General features: G+C 44.1%; 1 protein-coding gene across 1 annotated transcript in view; it reads left to right on the plus strand.

Moving 5' to 3' along the window:
• ptprt (protein tyrosine phosphatase, receptor type T) overlaps window positions 1-20,338 on the plus strand; it is a 324,259-nt gene that overhangs the window by 231,962 nt on the left and 71,959 nt on the right. The window contains exons 20-21 of the mRNA XM_022758722.1: window positions 998-1,030; window positions 18,575-18,729. Of these exons, the coding sequence (XP_022614443.1) occupies window positions 998-1,030; window positions 18,575-18,729 (188 nt within the window). The remainder of the gene's footprint in view (window positions 1-997; window positions 1,031-18,574; window positions 18,730-20,338) is intronic.

The raw sequence follows: 20,338 nt of genomic DNA on the forward strand, positions 1-20,338 counted from the left end.
CAGCCACTGTGACAACGAGAAGCAAACATCCCTGGTCACATCTGATTCTTTTCTTTCTTCTCATAAACATCCCGTCACTTTTCTCCCGCCTTGAATCCATCCCCGGATCAGTGAATTACTTTTTTATTCCCTTTTGTTCTGAGAGAAGAAAATCTCTCGCTGAATGTGTCGCTTTGCTAAAGAGAAAACAAAAGATTTAATTTGAGAGCTCCTCTGGTAGAATTTCCCCATCATCAGTGACGGTACAAATTCAAAGACATTTTCTCAAAATGCATTTTTCTCTGCACAATCACGGGCTCATCTGTGAGAAATTGTTCATGCCCGTCATGAAACTCTGGGATGTCGTCCCTTGATAAATCCTTGTGTCTTGATACGTCGCGTAACAGCTGAAGACCTGCAGCAAGTCCCACACACTGCGCTGATTCATGCTGCAAGAGAAAAGCCAGCTTCCCAACCCCGTACGGGTCCTGGTCCCGTCTTTTCATCGATGCCTCAACAGATAAAAAATCAAATTAAATCTGTTTTCCCACCTCTTTAGGCTCCACGCAGCTCATTCACATTCACCGCTCTCCAGACATAGACACACAGATTTCACACTGTTCAAAACTCATGTGTCTCAGAGTTGAGTTCATTTTCTGTATCAGCCAGGACACTGAATCTGTGCCAGTAAATAATAGAAGTAAGGCTGTGTATTTTTTATTTATTTATTTATTTATTTGCCAGCATGAATTCAGCCTGAGCATAAAACGCTGTAGCAATGTTCCCGTATCTACAGGAAACATCAGGGAAGCTGGAGGAGAGTCAGGTCTGCCTTTCGCCTCGGTGTTAACTGGAAAACAAGAACAAAAAAAAAAAAATACAGATGAAACTGATGTTTCACCGCCTCTCTGACTGGAGTCTCACTCCCTTTTATGTCTCTCTCTATCTTCCTGTTTCCTGTCTTTGGCTCCACCCCTTCCTGTCCCGTCCTGTACCTGCCTTGCCCTTGCTCCGATAGAGAGATTCACACGTGGAGAACTCTGAGCGTGGGGTATTGTATGTTTACTTCTAGACATCAACGCATCCGACTCCGTTCCTCACTGTGACTCTCATCACGCCTCCTCCTCTGGCTCGCAGCGGTTTTCCAAATGCATCTGATCCCCTCCGAACCGCGCCCGGAAAAGGGATGTGGTGTTCCCATAGAAATATTCTGCCAGATTAAAACATTATTCATTAGATGATTCGATATCCTTAAAAAGAAAAAATAGTGCGAAACTCAAAAACCTCAGTTTGAACTAAAACTGGATTTTAACTCGCACATCCTGCCTTTGCTTTTCAACAGTAATAACTGCTGATGTCCTGCACATGCACATGGTAATTGCAGTGTTTACAAATCTCAAAACTGTTGAAGAGGGCCACCACATATTTTGGGAGCTGCACATCCTTTTTCCTTTTTAAGAGTGTGAAACATGAAAGACCTATTATTTTAATCTCTGTGGCACACATGTAATTTTCTCCCCCGGCTGTTTCAGCTCTGAGTAACCAGCACACAGAGTTTAAGCTTCTCTTCACACACCAGATCTGTGTCATTTTGTGTCAAAATTCAGGATTTTTCTATTCCCCTGCAAATCCAGTTCAAATCCAGTCCCCAGTGTCGGCATCATGAGAAGATATTTATATGTTTTCCTTGATGGCTGACGATAAAATCTTATGGAATAAGTGCAGTAATATGTGAGCAAAATATTCAGGCTTAAATTTAAAGGTCATTATCAGTTACAGTTGGGGTTATTTGACGTGAGCTTGTGGGAGGTACTTATCTTTTTTTTTTTTTTTTTTTTTTTTAATCTGATGGCCCCGCCCACAGCAGCTCATCACTCAGCTTCTGTACCTGCTGCTTCTCCACACACTGACTATAGATGAGTACCTCACACAGCCTCCCATCAAATAACCTCAACTACCACTTTTAAACGTCAGGCAAGTTAAACTAACATCAGATGCATTTGGTAAACCACGTCCTCTGGTATATTTGATCATTTATTTCAAGTCATCTGTGCATCTCCGTCATTCTTTGCACGTCATCTGTGCTCAGTGATTATTCTTTATTTTTATGTAAAATGTGCACGTTTGAAAGAAACATCATGAATCCATCATTATCACCTCATTACCTCTGTGTGGTGAGAGATGTTTGGCTCGTCCGTCCATCCCTTTTGATGCATTGCAAGGTAATTATTCTCTCTGCAAATCTACATCTACACCTGCAGTAAAGCTCCCGTCGGAAACAGAGAGACAGGAATTAAGATTCTTCTGCTTTCTAAAACGGGAGCACACGGGTTCGCCACAATTGATTACACCTCGCCACAAGAGCGAGCCAATCAGGAACTTTTTTTCAGGAGCGAGAAAACCGAGCCAGCCCCGCCGCCTCCGATATCAGAGCAAAAGGTTAAATAATTAGTGCAACTTTGTAGGTTAGAAATTACATGTTTTGGCTTCGGCTAATAAAAACTGAGGTGGGTGATTAAGAGGGAGATATGTGGCAGTGTCTCGCTGAATGAAATGTGAAGCTTCACAAATATCTCCACCCACACTGTTCTGGGCTCGAAGACAATCCACTCTGTGCCCGTCATGGTAGCTACCGCCTGGGTGTCGTGTTTCTCTAATAGCACCCCGGTCTTCATTTAAAGCTACACACACCTCTGTACCTGAACGCTGATTTCTGTGGAAGCCAAACTTATTGAATTAGAGTTTGTTTTTTTAAAAAAAAAATCTTGTAGCACTGGAGTGAAGCATTTAGTATTTAAGTGTATTTCCCAGAGGGGGATGGAGATGTGATGGTGGGATTTTGACAGCTGTGTCAACTGGGCCGTCGCAGTTTGTCCCGGCTCTTAGGCCACGACAAAAGGAGGGAAATCCACACAGTTGTACTTGAAATAAGGAACAAATCAGATTTATCTACATAAAAGAAAACCAGTCAGCAGGTCAGTAGTGTTAGTGAGTGGATGTATGAAAGGGTGGTGTTGGATGGTGCCAAATAAAAAGTAGGAACCAAACAAAAGAAAGCATGTGGTGCAAGGGGGGGGGGATCCAGTGATGGAGGGAGAGAGAAAATGAGGAGGGATGGTCTTAAATGCTAACTCCGCCCACCAGCACCTGAAGGGACAGCAGAGCCAGAGGGGTCCATCACACTGGTCACATAAAATGGCAATTCTAACAATTCCAATAAAAAGAAATATACTTCCAAAAACCCCAAATGAATTAAAGATGAGAGGAAGCTGGAAATGTCAGGCGGATGTAGAGAGATGACTTTCCCAAACGTCTTTCATTGAGGAAAGTTTAACGTTGATGGTCAGAAACATCATTTTAACATCAGCTAACGAGGTTTTACTTTGAGCCCAGCTGATAGTCTGTAAATAAAGATGGACGCAGCCTCTGTGACGTCACCCACAGGTTTCTGAAGCTCAGAGTGAGCTGCTCCACCGTCGCCATCTTGGCAGTGTCTGACTCCGCCCTCTAACCCTCTAACTCCCAGCTAATCCAAAACAAGTCAAAGAGGAGGGGCCTGTGTGAGCTGAGATGTTGGTGCAAGCATATGCTCACCCACCTGTCACTCAAAGAGGCCACGCCCCTCAATCCTCCATAACTGTAGTCCTTAATAAAGTGTAAACAGGTGAGTTATAGAAACAGGTGTCATGAAGGAGGAAATCAGCTGTAGAGACCAAAACAGTTTCTGTACCAGGCTGTAAACATGTTTATTTCTGCTGTAAAGTTTTAACATGGGAGTCTATGGGGACTGACTCACTGTTGGAGCCAGACTCTAGTGGTCGTTAGAGGAACTGCAGCCTCAGTGTTCGCTTCACGTTTCAGCCCTTGAGGTTGTCGCTTCGTGTAGTTTCATCCGAAGCTTTAGCAGTTACCAAACCTTGAGAACAGAAGCACCACAATCTGACTCTTTGAGTCATTTTGTGACATTCTTCCTTGAGGAGGAAGGAGTTTGCAAACGTAACTGCTGTGACAGCTGATTCATCAGGAAGTCCTGGGAGCGCCTCGACCCAAAGGTTTTGTAAGGTCTTAAATTACGCCCCAGTCCGCTCCACCCCGCCTTAAAAAGTCACGAAATAAATGATGAACCTCTGCTCTGAGACAGCAAAAGGACACATCCTCTTTCCAGACAGTGTACTGCACCCTCGGGGGCTCGGTCTGTGACAAGAGAATTGAGGTGATTAGTAACTGATGTCAGCCCAGGGAATGGACTCAGGCTGGATCCCCTGCAAATGGCAGGCTCTTACAAGGCCAAGTGTCTGGAAGTGTGTGTGTGCGTGTGCTGTGCTGTGGTGTGTGATGTGTGTGTGTGTGTCGTGTGTGTGTGTGTGTGTGTGTGTGTGTGAGAGTGTGAGAGACGTTCTGGGATATATACTGTCCACAGACACGCACACACACATTAGAGAGTGCTGAGTGCTTCCATGCTGACAGATGCTAAACTTGTACTTATTCACAGTTGATTTGGCAGCGTTCACACACACACACACACACACACAGAGAGAGAGAGAGAGAGAGAGAGAGAGAGAGAGAGAGCTGGACTTGACCCCCATCCTGCAGATGTGACACATGGTTGAATAATGGACTCTGCTGCTTGCTGAGATAAATGCTTGATGTGTCCACTCACAGGCCGTTATAATGGGTGAAGCCCGGCCATTTACACACACACACACACACACACACACACACACAGATTCACACTGTATGATCACATGTAAACTGGCACATGGAACAGGAAAGCCTCAGAGAACAGTCTTGTTATTTCCAACCTTGCCTCTTATCCCCGTCGGTCACGATAACGTTTGACTCTCTAGTTTAATGGTTGAGGACGGTGGTGAAGCTCCGTCAGGAGCAGCTCTACAGCGCACATGATTACAACAAACATCACAAGCCGTCAGACTGTCAGACAGGTCGTAAACGAAGCCGCAGCTCGGCTAAGACCAAATTATTTGTAGCTTCGCATGAAGGTAAAATCACTTTTTAAAATGTGAATTAATCATTTCACGGCGTCTTGTGTTTCACCACTACGTGAATGTATAAGGAGAACTTCAACAATCTGATGGAGATGGTGCAGAACAGATGGTAAGAAGTGGATTTTAGGATTTGTTTACAGCCTGTCTGACTGTCTGAGCAGTGATGCTGCCTGGCTCCATATAAAACAGGTTTGCATCCCGACATCTCAGCAGTGACGTTGATGAGCAAAGTGTCATCATAAGCAATAGGAATAATGACCAAAATTACATCTACATACAATGGATGATCATTCAATATGACCACACATTGATATTCAGTGGATCTTTATCATAATATATTAGCTTTTTACAAAATTCAGTTTTAGATTGTAACTAAAATTCATCGTAATCAATATAAAAGGCTTTTGTAATACATTTAAAATATTATTCTGTATATATGTGTTAGAAATAAAACACACTACGGTAGCTTCAGAGAACACATTCAAACAAACAAATTCAGAAGAGTTCTTCATCAGTTTGACAAAACACGTGCTGCAGATTCCCACAGCGCGACACAAGTGTTTCCAGGGGAAAAACACTTGGAAGTACACAAGTGCGTTTGTGTATTTGTATGTGTTGTGAGTATTTGCAAGCGCGCGTGTCGTCAACGTCGTACATTCTTAATCTCACGAGACACAACATCACACAGACCCAGAGCAGCCGGGGGAAAATAAGCTGTTTATCCCTTTTATATACGAGACAATTAGAAGTGTTTTGCACAAAGTGAAATAATTCTTAACCTCTAATATACTTCATTATTAACACGACGCGGAACATAAACATGCAGCAGATTAACGCGCCCCGTCCTCCTGCTGTCACAGCTGTATAAACTCAGCAGATATCGGGTCACACACTCTCCGAACCTGATGGAGATTTAATGCGACTTTAACTGGAGAGAAATGATTCATTTGCTTTGAGGGTTATTTATAGATCCGTGATTGATTTTTCTCTTTCATTCATCTGTGAGTGTGTTGCCGTGTGTGTTGCCGTGTGTGTTTCCGTATGCACATTTTGCATGTTGATATCCGTCTGGTAACGCGGCGCTAATTAACTCGATTACAAATGGAGCTGAAAACCTGTCACTTGAATGGTTTTTTCCCCCCTTGAATTAAACCTTTATTTATTAACTCACTTCACTGACAAACCCCCCAGTTTTACCTTCACACAGCTCCACACGTTAATGACTGAGGTACTTACACTGCTGCCCACTGAGCTCCAGGTTTCCCCTCGTTTAGCGTGTTAGCATGCGTGTTAGCATGCGTCCTGCTCCACCCATCATGTCCATTAAACAGGCCGATAACGACACATTGACAGCGAGCTCGTTTAACATGTGCCAGTGAAGGGGCCTCGTGCACATGTTCCCGTACATATGTTACTCTATACATGGCGGCGCCTGTGGGTGTGTGTCGTGTGCAGGTGACAGATTGTAGGCGTGCACATGTATGCTCATTGGAGAGAAAGTGTGTGTGTGTGTGTTCATGCAGTAGGTGAGATATTTATCATCCAACTCCAGCCTCTAGGGAAAATATTCTATCATAACACACTGTTCATATGTATAGGTGTGATAAACTACTGCCACTGTTTCCTTGTTGAAGTGTGTGTGTGTGTGTGTGTGTGTGTGTGTGTGTGTGTGTGTGTGTGTGTGTGTGTGTAAAGTAGCATCCAGCTGTTATATAAATGTAGTGGGTTTGAACCTGTCTCCAGAATGTATAACGGTCACCATGGCGACGTGAAGCTCTGACACTCAGCTGCTGGATGTCTAACTGCATTAACTGACGGTAGCTGCACGTTATGAACAGAGGTTTATTATTTTATCTTAGTTAAGTGTTTTATGACTGAAATGTGTTATTGGGGTTTAGACTCGCGCAGACACACACACACACACACACACACACACACACACACCTCCACTGAGCTACAGACCATCTCTTCTCCTCCGCACTCAGTTTCCCTCTTTAAGGGCTTCTGAAGACGGAGAGGATTTTTCTTTAGGTCACATGTTGCACATCTGATGTTTTACAACGTCTTGTGTTGCTTTGTGGCAGCAGTGTGACGGCTGATGTTTCACACACACACGTCTCCTGTTGAAAAGTTTCTGCCATTAGAGCCAAAGTCATTTGTATTCATCCTGTGCATCAGTTACAAACACCACAGTGAGAGGAGAGGGACTGCAGGACGAACGAGTCACTGCCACTGTTTTACACTACACACACACACACACACACACACACACACATATACATAAACACACACACATATACATAAACACGCGTTAAATGAAACACATAAACACAAACACGTTATTGTCATTATCTCTCACACAGTCACAAATACATCACCACCTCTCCACATACCTTCTCTCTCTCTTTCTCTCCTTCACACACACACACACACACACACAGACACACACACACACACACAGACACCAGTGTGTTTTTTCTACGCTGTATTAATATTTATGACCAGTTTTAACAGCTGTGGCTTTTACAGCCGAGCTCTCAGCGCTCTGCACTTTATTAATATCATAAGGACAATGTCAGCAGAGCCCTTAAAGAGGGTTATGGGTATGACACAATGTGTGTGTGTGTGTGTGTGTGTGTGTGTGTGTGTGTGTGTGTGTGTGTGTGTATGTATAGGAAGGGTTTTTGAAAGAGGGGGAGAGTGAGGTGTGAATAGTAGTGCGTTGAGGGAGATGTGTGAAGAATATGTTGTGTCAGCCTTCTCTCTCTCTCTTCCTCAGTTATCTTTAATTCCTCCTATTTTTTTGGATAGAGAGATAGAGAGATGGATGGATGGAGAGATGGATGGATGGATGGATGGATAGATGGATGGATGGAGAGATGGATGGATGGATGGATGGATAGATGGATGGATGCAGTCTGCAGTACTGTGTGTGAGTTCTTCTCAGGGGAACAGAAATATTGATCCCTCTCAGTCCTGCTTGACTTTCTCCTTTCATTGACACAGTGCAGTCCAGTGTGTGTGTGTGTGTGTGTGTGTGTGTGTGTGTGTGTGTGTGTCCTTACAAATTATGAGATCCCAGTCTCTGGCCTCTCACCAGATGAAGGGTTCATGCCAGGGGGGAAAAGTTGCCAACAAACTATTACAGGGATACCACAGTGTGTCCAGTGACACACACACACACACACACACACACACTCTGTATGGATGAATGAGATATGAGTGGAAGGCAGAGGTATAGATCTGTAGCTGTGTGATCAAGGTCAGAGGGGAAATCTAAAACTCCTCGTCTTAAATTTAATGTATTTATTCATTATTTTATTTTTTTGCCTGAATCATTTTCTAATTTTCTATCAGTTCCTCTTTTCACGCTTTTGCAGTTTAGGTTTCTGTAATACCACTGATGATAATAATATGTGCTGTATTTTCTGTGAATGAGCCTTTAAACCTACAACACACTCTCTTCATTGAAGACTCCCTCCTGCCTCCATTCGTTCCTCCACCAACCTCCATCTTCTGTCTTCATCCCATATGTCTGTCCGCCAGCCTGGTGGTGATGGAGGCATCAGATGTGCACCTTTATTTTAAATTTATTTATTTATTTATTTATTTATTTATTATTTTTTCCCCCAACAGACTGAGCGTCAGCTTTCACGTGTTGCTGGAAAACCTGCAGGTTAAATAAATACTTGAGAAAGTTCAGGGAGGCTGATGAGAACAAAGACATTTGTCTCCGTGGCTCCACTGCACCATGCTAACATGTTAGCATATCCGAAGCTAAATGGGTTTATTCTGAATATTGTTTTAATAAAATGTTGTGCTTAGCTTTAGAGACAGAAAATCTGGCATAAATTTAGCATGTGTAACATGATTCAAAAAAATAACATTACAACTGTTCTTTAGGTAAATAACATTTACAGATTATACTGTATATTCATTAATCTGATGCTAATTCATTGATGTGATGCTGTTTTCCTCATTTGAAGTATTAGAGGTATTAATATTAATGTTGTTACTCAGCGTAGAGTATGATGAAGCGTTAGCGTGGAGCAGAGGAGTGAATGATGGATGAATCTGTCTGTGTTTTCATCTCTTAAAAGTTAATGAGCGGGTCGGTCTCTTATGAAGAAAAAAAAGTGTAATTTTGTGGGTGAGTGAAGTGATCGTTTCACACACCATGTAGCTCATTATTACGTCTAATTTACTTGATTGACTACTGACCACTTCACAGCTGATTTACGGCTAAATATTATCAGAGAATCCCGCGATGGTCCTCGCACCTCACAACCTCTTCTTGTAAAGACGAAGTTCAATTAGACGTAGACAAACAGATTAACCCCCGCAGAGAAAACAGGCAGGGAGTGAGCTTCATGACACAAAGTCTCTACAGGAGGACACGCTGAGGGACGAGCAGACAGGCTGCAGGTGACACCAGGTCAAATTACCAACCAGTCAGAAATAATCTTTCATTCACGTGATGAACTAATCCAATGTGTTTGTCCTTCTTCTGGGTTTTGCTCTGTTGTCATCATCGGCCTCACCTCACCATGCTTCAGAAGACATGCTTATTCCTACTCTTATTACCTGTAAGTAGAGATTTCACATCAGGAGTGACTCCTTTTTTCCCTAACTGTTGTATTGTTTTCTTGCATCTTATCACGTTCAACCCCAATGATCAAATGTGAACCTCCAAATATTCCAAGTCATCCTGGTCACACCAGAATCTACACGTCACCTGTTTGTCTTAGCTGCCAGCGAGATATTTCCACTGCATGATAAAGGGTGTGTGGGATTACCTGCCAGACGAACACAGCAACCTGCAGGCGCAGTCTGTCATTCAGCAGGTGACAGGGAACGCTGAGAGAATATAGAGTTAGACAAACAAGAGGAGTGGGGCACCACAGCTATTTATTATCTGTTGAAAGAATATTTAATGAGAGGAAACTTTACAATTCTCAGATAGTGAGATAGGAGGAAATCGGATAATGAATGTGTGTTAATAGCGTTGCTATGGAAACTTGTAGCAGGTGGTAAAGACAAAGTTACACACTTATACTTTCAGTGACGGAGCACAAATACCTTCGTCAAGGGCGACGGAGCAGGAGCTTTTAGAAAATAAGGAAATGTCCTTCCTGTGCAGGTTTTTCTTATTCTTCTTAAATTTAAGATTTAGCAGTGACCCTGCAGCAAAACAATCCACGTAGCAACGGTGGCGGCTGCAGGTTCACAGGACAGAGATTTATGATCTCACTGCAGCAACGAGGAGATTTCAGCCCATTTGCATTGTTTGCATGGTGCGTCTCTTAAAGCGTCTCGCCCCTGAAAGGTCAGTGTAATCCACCTTTATCTCCAACAGCAAGTGGCCATTTCCTGCTGCTAATTCTAATGACGAGCTAGTGCAGGTGTGTGTTCATAGGCTACACACACACACACACACAGACACACACTCACACTCCCCGTTACACACCAACACGTCGCTCCGAGCTCACCTACAAACGCCTGCAGAGAATGTCTGAACATCCCTGCCTCTCCAGCCGTCTTCAAAGCGTCTGGAAATTTCACCCAAAATCTGCAGCTGAGTCCAAACTGAGCGGAACAGTCATCACACTGCTTCTTAAAGCAGCCCCCCCCCCCCCGAGAGAGAGAGAGACGCACAAACATACACACTAACCCATGAAGAAGAAACACACATTCCTCAGTTAAAGTGCCAAAGTCAGAGTCAAAATCAGTAAATATTTAAACAATATAGACAGAAAAAATAAAGTAAGCAAGATACTAATATATGCCTGTCTACATTCTTATTAAGCTGCCCTAAAATAGAAAAGAGAAATTATTCACACCCTCAGAAATATCTCTGTGAACCACTCAAAGTCAAAGTGCAAAACGCTGAACACACACACACAGAAAACACACAGCGAACACACAGCAGCGACACAGAACCTTTATTTATATGTTAAAGTTGAGTTGGAAATATGCCGGGACGATGAAACGACAGTGATGCGTTCCGGCGTCAGACACTAAATCAACAGTAATATGAAAAATTGTTCAATAGAACGTCTGGTTGCATGAACAGACCCCGATCGTACCTCCTCCCTCGCTATTTTTATTCATACAGCACCTTTCATAACAGAGCTCACAAAGTGCTCGAACAAACCAATCAGAAGCAGGAAAGAGTCACAGAGCGAGGACAAACAACATACTTCAGTATAAATAAGGACAGCTAGAGGGAACTGATGCCGTATAGAAACACACACAACACGGTAAAAGACGATAAACAGACGATAAAACTCTTACTGAAATGAACATTTTGCCATTTTATGTCTTAATTTGATGGAGACAGACAGGAAACACAGGGAGAACATAGAGGAGTGACATGCAGCCGGCTAGGATTCGAACCAGAGGCTCGCTGCTCAGGGCGTCTGAGCCCATGCTGTATCAGGTCGCCCATGGTTACACATCTGAAACATCCTTCGTTGAGACTCACCAATATGATTCCTGGGACGATATGTTAATGAAGAGTGGCCGATACGTGACGATCGGATTTACAGAGAGGAAAAGATTTCTTTTGTTTTCAGATGTCAGTATCAGAACCAGCCTCAGCCGTCCAGCAGCTCCTGGACTCTGGTTCCTAATATAAACACACAACCATAGAAAACAGTCAGCAGCTGCACACACACACACACACACTCTCATGTCTACATACACACAGCTATAGCCCAAGGATGTTTACTGTTGAGAGATGAGATGAGAGAGGGATTTCTCTCTCTCTCTCCCTCTCTCTCTGCCCAGCCTCTTTCTCTCTCTTCACCTCTCTCTCTGTATCCCTCAATCTCTGGCTCCCTCTCCGGGTCTGGCTCTAAATCCTGTGATACGCAGATGAAAGTTTGTTTGGGCTTCGCCTGCAGCCTCCTCCGGAGCTACCGCTGTCATCCTGGAGTGACTGACTGCGGCAGCAGCTGGGGATGACTGCAGGATATTTGAGCTGTCTGGCTGCCGAGCGACTGGCTGAGGCCGTTCTCTGACACCACGCGGGAGTTTCTGTCAATCCCTCGACAAGTGAAACAAATGTCGTTGCCCGTGTTTGATTGGACGCCTTAAGGTCGGCCCCGTCGACTTGGCAGACTTCTGCTAAAATAATTGCGATTCCCGCAGCATGCATCGCTTTGTAGGAAGAGAACAATACTGGCGGCCTCTGGCCTCTGTCAGAGGTGGATACAGTACCTGGGGCGATACACATCTGCATCTGGAAAACACCAATTCAATCGTTAATGGCACAAAGGTCTGACCTCAGCTGAAACTTTGACAGGTTTCATCTTCGGGGTCTTTACATATATTCAATAATTACCACTCGAATAAATGAACTTTCCTTTATTTCAAAGTCAACGTAGTAGAAGACAGAATTATGTGAAACACTGCATCTTCGGCTGTTTGTTTAACGACAGCCAGAGGTGCAGGAGAGGCAAACGTTTGGGGCCCCCCAAGGGTAAAAGGAGCCCCTAATGGCCCCTCCCTTACACCTCCCATAAAGACACTACACAATGCACTGGTGTTGCTCCAAAAAAAACCCGAAGTGGAGCCCCTGATGATGTGTGCTGTAGTTAGCGTCTACTGATGCATGTGAGGTGTTTAGGAGACATTTGTAAATTGTAGCACCTACCCACAGTCTGCATGTGAGGCGTTTAGGAGACATTTGTAAATTGTAGTGTCTACCGATAGTCTGCGTGTGAGGCGTTTAGGGGATATTTGTAAATTGCAGCGCCTACCCACAGTCTGCATGTGAGGCGTTTAGGGGACATATTGTGAGGTTCTGTGATGGGCTTCCTTGCCTGAGGACCTCCAGACTAGGATCACCACTGATGATAGCAATTGTGAAATGTGAGTAACACCAGCTTATTCATTGTTAACAGTAAATGAAAACAAATGGAAATGTCTCTTTAGGTTCTTTGTAACACAGTTAGGCTTTTTCCCCCCCAAAAAACTGAACTTTAAATGTCAGCATTTGAGAACATACATTTTAAAAAGTAGTGATAAAGGAAATTCTTACACGCGTCACCTTTAGCACCTTTAGCACCTTTAGCACCTGATTGATGCATTCGGTGTCAAAAATGACTCACAGCTCGGTCAAACGAGAACACACAACCGTTATAATCGCTATAATCACAAACTACTGAGCGCAGCGCTCTTCATTAGAGTCATTCACATCCTACATCTTTGATGTGTGGACCAACATCTGCTGCAGTCAGCACAACTTGTCCTGCAGTGACAGCATCTCCTCCAAGTCTGCTGAGGAGAAACTTTCATAGTTCCAGCTGAGCTATTCCTGTAAATATAAAATATTACTTCCACGACGTCACATGGCGGTTCTTAGTGGTTTAACTTCCCTTTAAAACAATAATACATGACACGCCCAGCTAACACAGGTGAGGATTGTGCCAGAAGCCTGAATATCAAAGGTTAAACGACAAATCGTAACGAGATGGGAGGAATTAATGAAAGCTCACAGAGTCACAAAAACCGCATCCTCCAAATTTCAGAAACGCCGAATGATGAACGTCAGTAATGAATTTCCCAAAATGGAATTCCGGTGTTTGGGAGATGAAGCCCTCGCGTCCTCGTGACACTTAATGCATCAAATGAGCAACAATTAAAAAACACTTTTTTTTTTTGCTCCAGAGTTCAGCAGAAGTATCGCCCGCTTCGCCTCACTCCATTTCTTTCTCATCTTGTGTGTCTCAGTAATAACGCCTCCTCTCAAACTCATCAGGGGACGTGCTCAGCTCGTCAACACACACACACACATACACAAGAACAACGTATCCATCCACGCATCGCTCATTATCGACACATCAAACGGCCTGCAATTAACGTCGCCGGGGGCACAAAGTAGTCCATGATTCCCGCCGCAGTCGGCACCCGGCAGGCTAACCTCGCCGCTTAATGAACTGCCGCCGTGACATTCATTAAGGAAGGATTATGTCGTGCTCATTGCCACTCACAATATGCAAGGAATTTGTCATTTAAACGAGTCCATTAACGGGATGAACGTGTGATAGGTGGAGGTGTGAAGAAAGGGGGGGGGGGCTCTCACTTCTTGCAAGTCACAAGTTTCTGTGTGTTGCTTTTCCTTCTTCTCCTTTTTACATCAGACCTGCCTCTCTCCTTTTGTTACCCCCCCCATCCTCCATCCTCTTCACTCACTCAGTCTTCTTTTTCTTCATTCTCTCTTCATCTTTTTTCCATTTGGCTTTCTTTTCTTTGCTCTCCTCCTCCTCCTCTTCCTGCCCACTTCCTGTCACCGTGCAGTCAGACAGCCAGGAATAGGCCACTCTAAGCTCCAATCACACAGGAGGTTTTGTGGCTCCGCTGCCTGTAAATTGGTGTGGAGTAGAGTAAGGTTGAATCTAGGGGTTGATGGACGGAAATGATTATGGGAGAAACTTTGCTTGGCCTTTCCTCCTCCTCTTCCATCTCGCACTTTTCCTCCTCTCTCTCTCTCTCGCTCTCTCTAATCTTCACCTCGCTCTACCTCGTCTTCCCCCGGCTGCTTTTCCCAGTTTATTCTTCAACAGTTTCATTTGTTTTCTTTCTGTCTCTTGTTCACTTTCCCACCCTCTGCTCCATCTCTGCCTTTATAATCATTCCCCTGTCTCTTGGCTGAATTCGTTAAGTACTGAAGGGCGTACAGCTCATCATCGGATCCCACACACACACACACACACACACACACTAATATACAACGCTACTGCATTAATTTCACATCTCAGTCACACACACACACACATATTTATTGCCAGTTTTGTGCGAGCCAATGGAGACACACAACATCACGCACACACACCACACTAACACGTGCACACGTGCACGAAATGCAGAAATAAGCACCAGCCACAGGAATCCTGTTCATATCGATCGATTCTGCAGCACATCATTGACATCCGACGCCAGCGTTTAGTGCTGCTGCAGGAGGCGGCGCTCCTGTTTACGCAGTGAAGCAAAGACAAAGGATGTGCAGGTCGGCCGGAGGGAAGCATGTCCTCTCTCAGACTAACGAAGGCTTTGCTTTGTTTTTACACGTATCGAATGTTTAGGCCTCATCGTGTGCAGTACGTCAGGGAATTTATCCGCATTTATTTTGATGACGTTACCGACTGAAAGCGTTCTCTGACGTGTCTAAAGGTGTTTAGTGTAAAGTGAGAGATCAGTTTCCTCTGGTGGAACAGAAACATGATTTTGGGTTTGTGGTGGAATAAGATCTGATTTTATTGAAGGAGCTATTTCTAAGTTTTGCTAACACTACATAGCTAACGTTAGCATTAACAGCTGTTCGCTGGGGCTGAACGATACGTAATAGCGTCAAACTTCTTTCCTTTACTCACCAACATCTGTCTCCAGAGGTGGAAACAAACACCAGTGTTAACTCTTGTCTCTTTCACGTCTTTTTTCTTCTTCTAAAGCTAGCATGCTAACCAGCTAGCCGCCGGCGTGTCTTGTCACTTTGCGATAGCGACTCACTGTTGTTATTACCTCATCTTGCAGCAGCAGACAAAACTTAGAAATTGGTGAAAATGAGTTGAACTGAAAATAACAAGCTTTCTGTGTGTGTGTTTGAAGTTAAATGTTAAAGTACAGGTGAGAACTTTCTCCTCATGAGTCGTGTAGGAGCAACAATGTTCATTATGTTTAACCAGCTGTGTTTCCATGGCAGATGTCACTTTGAGAAATGTTCTGCAACTTCATCAGAGTACACTTTCATTTCCCTCCTCTCTATTACAGACGCCGCGCTGTACTGACTCAACCTTTAAGTGGTTCATGAAAGCTTTTAGACTTGTTCAGAGAAAGTTGATTAGTCACTGCGGGAAAGATGTGAGCGATGCTCTGTGGGGAAGTCGCATTTTGTACTTTTTACCCATTTGCATTTTTGGAGTGACGCAGCAGGACGGAGCCGTTCTACAGAGACACATGTGAACGGGCGTACGAGGTGGCGTCGTGATAGGTTACCGAGAAACGCTCCCACTCACTGGCCAGTGAGCGCCAAGCAGCCAGATACAACAGCCACGTGTTCACACACACACACACACACACACACACACACACACACAGGCCAAAACACTGAATGTCCAGCACATGCAGTACTCAAACAGCCTCGGAGGAGATCAAGTGTTGGCTCACAGAAACAAGTCCACACATACACATGCCTGCATTATAGCCTGTGATTACACACACACACACACACACACACACACACACACACACTGAGCCCACTGCGAGCCAATCGTGACTCGATGTTCGATACTTTAAGTTGAAGAAGGTGGATTCTGGAGGACGTGTGAGGTGTTTTATTTATTTATATATGACTCAGCTGGAGATAAATCTGCTGTAGAAACGATGTGTTACTGATACACATATTAGTGATTATATCTGCCGACCTTGATTTGAAGGCAGTTGACGTCTTCTCAGCTGGTGGTCCTCGTAGACAGGAGATGTGTTTGTTTAAGTTGCACTTTATCGTGTGACTTTATTTCATTTTGTCAAAAGCGGCAGTGTTTCCCGTACGCGAGTCGTATTCACAGTAAAACGAACCTGGCTAATTATCACTTCCAGTATGTTCAGGTTCAGAGAACAGTTTCCACTTCTGGAGATAAGACAGTAAAAATCTGCTTCATGGTGCCTCTCCTGCAAGCTTTGGTGAATCCGCCGGCCCCGTGTCAGATTGTAATGGCTCGCTGTCATTTCTGCCATCTGGCGTCTCCGTGGACCTGAAACCGAAGGTAAAAACTCAGAATAGCCTCGTGCTAAAATGGCCAGCAGATGGGATGTTGTGACATGTGAAGAGTAAATGGAAGGAAACAAATCACAGGGCTTACAACAACACTCGGGGGACGTCTCATCAGCAGTCACACTGCTACAACTACATTTACCATTATCTACAGCCACTGTAGAAGCTCCGCATGTTACTGAAGAGCTGAATGTCAACCTCTCCCCTCTGAATCACATCATCTGTCCCGTCTCTGCTTTAATTGCTCTGGAGAAACATTTCGAACTCTGAGCTCGTCCGACAAACAGTTATGGGGCCGCAGTTTCTCCCAGTTGGTCACAGAGAAGTGAGAGTCATGTTGCAAATGGAGCTGCGTCGTATGGTAATGTGAATCGGCTCTGTCGGCGCCGTGAGGACGGTTTTTACTGAAGGACCAAGACTGAAGCTCTAAACCTGATGACAAAATATTTAGAAAATGTTTGGTTTTTTTTCTATTTTTTCTTTTTAAAGCTCCATATTTTCTTCTTCTGTGTTTTATTTGAAGTGTTGATCCATAAGAAGATATAAAAACCATCTCAGTGTAGTTTTACATCTCCTCTCTCAGGCTCTGAGCCTCTCTGCTGATTGGCTGACTGGTTTCTGACTGATCCAATAAAAATAAAGCAGATTTCAGATTAAAAACACTCAGAGAAACCAAATCCTGCAAGGTTTGGATGGTGGGTCCAGGTGGGCGGGGCTTGGTGACTGCTTTGTTGTGACATCACAAAGTTCCAGAAGTCCTGACGGCTGGTTTTAAGGCTCAGTTTCTGAATACAGGCTGTGTGCATTTCTCTGTGGACTGAGGCTTTGATACTTTCACAGTATTAATATAGAAGCTAGAGCTGATCTATAATCACACTACACATGGACACAGACCTTTACACTGGAGGAGCTATAAAATATATGAACGTGATTTGACTGTATGAGACACAGATTCAGGGCAGGGCATTTGAACGACTGAATTGCAAAACTAAAATGTTTTTTTGATGCTTTTTCTTATGTCAGCCTGGTTTTCAAGGCAAGACATCAACAGTCTGTTCATGTTAATTATTGACGTAGTAACTTTAACATATTCAGCACAGAAATGCTGAAGGGACTAGAATGAAGAAAGTCCTGAACTTAAAGAAAAAACAGCCAGTTTCATTTTACAGATCTGGAGTCAGTCTCATATAAATCTATAATTAAAAGTTTAAATGAGTCACAACACTGATCATCCATCTGATCAGTGATATTCCCAAAAATGACATACACAGTCTTTAGATTTATGTCTGGGGGCCGGCGACAGGCAGGACGGAGGCATTGTGGGTCGTCCGTCTCATTCTCCTGAACACGATATCTCAGTAACGCCTCGAGGGAACGTCTTCACATTTGACACAAACATTCATTTCAGCTGAAGGATGAACTGATTAGAATTTGGTGGACAAAGGTCAAAGTTCAGGGTCACAGTGACCTCACAAAACTCAAGAAGGAGAGACTGTGACCATTCTTGTAAGTTGGCTGGTTGGCGGAGGGATACGCCTACGAGGCGGTGATTCTAGTTCCTTATAAAATGGTTAAATACAAATGGATTTTGGATTCTGCAATGCATAAAACTCAATGATCATCCTCGTGTTTGAGTCACTGCATGTTTTAAACAACATTACTCACCATGACTCACAGTAGTTTCTAGTCCTGTGATGTTTGTTTGTTTGTGTATCTGTGATTTGGATGTGGATTTACACATGTATTTGTGTCTCCATGTGTAAATATATCTGTGTGTGTGTGTGTGTGTGCGTGTGCGTTAATGCCACCACAGGAAGTTGGCGAAGAAGCAGAAGGAGACGGCCAGCAGCTCCACTCAGCAGAGGGAGATGGGTCCGGTCACCACGGCTGATAAGAGCACCACTAAAGTCAGCACCCTGCACAAAGACGACCCCTTCTCCACCTCCAACCAGGACCTCAACGGATTCAGTAAGTCCCAAATCCTCCGAGGTCCGAGCATCAGTGTGCGTGTCCTAAATCTACCAACTGCAGCTGCCGCCGTCGCTAGAAGGTCCTACTGCAAGATTTACCGTCCCAGTCTAATAACACACTGCGAGTGTTGACTTCTTTTCCACGTAGTAAACTTTCTTTTCCCGTTCTCTGTGCTGTGAAATCTGCATCTACTATGTCTCCGTGCCATTAATCATTTTGTCAGATTAATTTATTCAAATATTGGACATTTCATTTTATAATAAAAACTCTCCAAACGTTCCTGTTTCGCCTTCATCAGCAGAGTGTTGTGCTGCTTCACCAGCCTCCATCTTCCTCCATGCTGCTCTAATCATTTTCAACTCCTGCTCCTGAAATTCTTTTCCCGCCTCGCACGCTTCCTGTGTTTCACATATACATCCTGCATGCATCTTCAATCTTATGGTGGTCACCCTGCCGTGCGTGTGCACACTCCCCATCTCTTTGTGCGGTTGTGTGTGTGTGTGTGTGTGTGTGTGTGTGTGTCCGGGGTAATTAGACGGGGCGTCTCAGAAGGGCATTTTTCTCTTGAAAATGTCAGCCTGGCCTTTTGGGAGTGCTTGGCCGTTGAAAGCCAGGGGTGCCAGATAGGGACTAAGTAGCGGGCTAATGCCGGCCGTAATTGCCTGCACTCTTCCCCTAACTGTCCACGCTGCAATGCTGACGCGCAGTAATGTTTTTGCATTGGATACACTTAATGCAGAGCACTTTTATCTCGACCCCGGATGTTCGCTAAAGCTGTGATATTTAAAACTTTGACATTTTCTTTGCTTTCAGATAGACTCGGCCATTTATCTGGGGAATTCGCTACGTATAGAAAATGAGCTTACTCCTTTCTTGACCTTGGATGTTAGATAACCCTTTACTATTTGAAACGTTGAACGGTTCCTAATTACACACTGGCTGAGCTCTTGGATAAAGGGGTTCTGGTGATTGGATGAGGTCACTGTCTTCTGGGCACAGTTTTTATTTTTTTACTTCCAGGCAAAGTCTTGTTAACTTTGCCTGGGGCCAAATATAAAGATCTGGCATTCTTCTTCACCAGGATCTTTGACATCTACCTTTGGATAGATGTAGACATACTTTCCAAGGCTCCATACATGCCAAATAATCCAGAGTTTATATGTCCTAATGCCATCGCAGAAGCACACGGAGAGGCGAACCAGGCGAATGTTTGGGGCCCCCAAGATGAAAAGGGGGCCCCTGATGGCCCCTCATATTGGCACATTTTCCAATGACAACTGTAAACCCCCTTAAGCTTTCCATAAAGACACTATACAGTCACTGCTGCTGCTCAACCCCCCCAAGTGGGGCCCCTGATGATGTGTGCTGTGGCTACTGACTATCCACTGCCTGCATGTGAGGCGTTTAGGGGACATTTGTAAATTATAGCATCTACTGAATCTGCATGTGAGGCGTTTAGGGGACATTTGTAAATTGTAGCATTTATATTCTGCATGTGTTTGTGTCTCTTTTTCACACTTGGAGTCTTATCACATGAACATTTGAAAAAGGAAAACGACAACACACACACACACACACACACACACACACCTATATACACACAGTC

The sequence above is a fragment of the Seriola dumerili genome, unplaced genomic scaffold (assembly GCF_002260705.1).
Source record: "Seriola dumerili isolate Sdu_G_001 unplaced genomic scaffold, Sdu_1.0 BDQW01000306.1, whole genome shotgun sequence".
Lineage (NCBI taxonomy): Eukaryota > Metazoa > Chordata > Actinopteri > Carangiformes > Carangidae > Seriola > Seriola dumerili.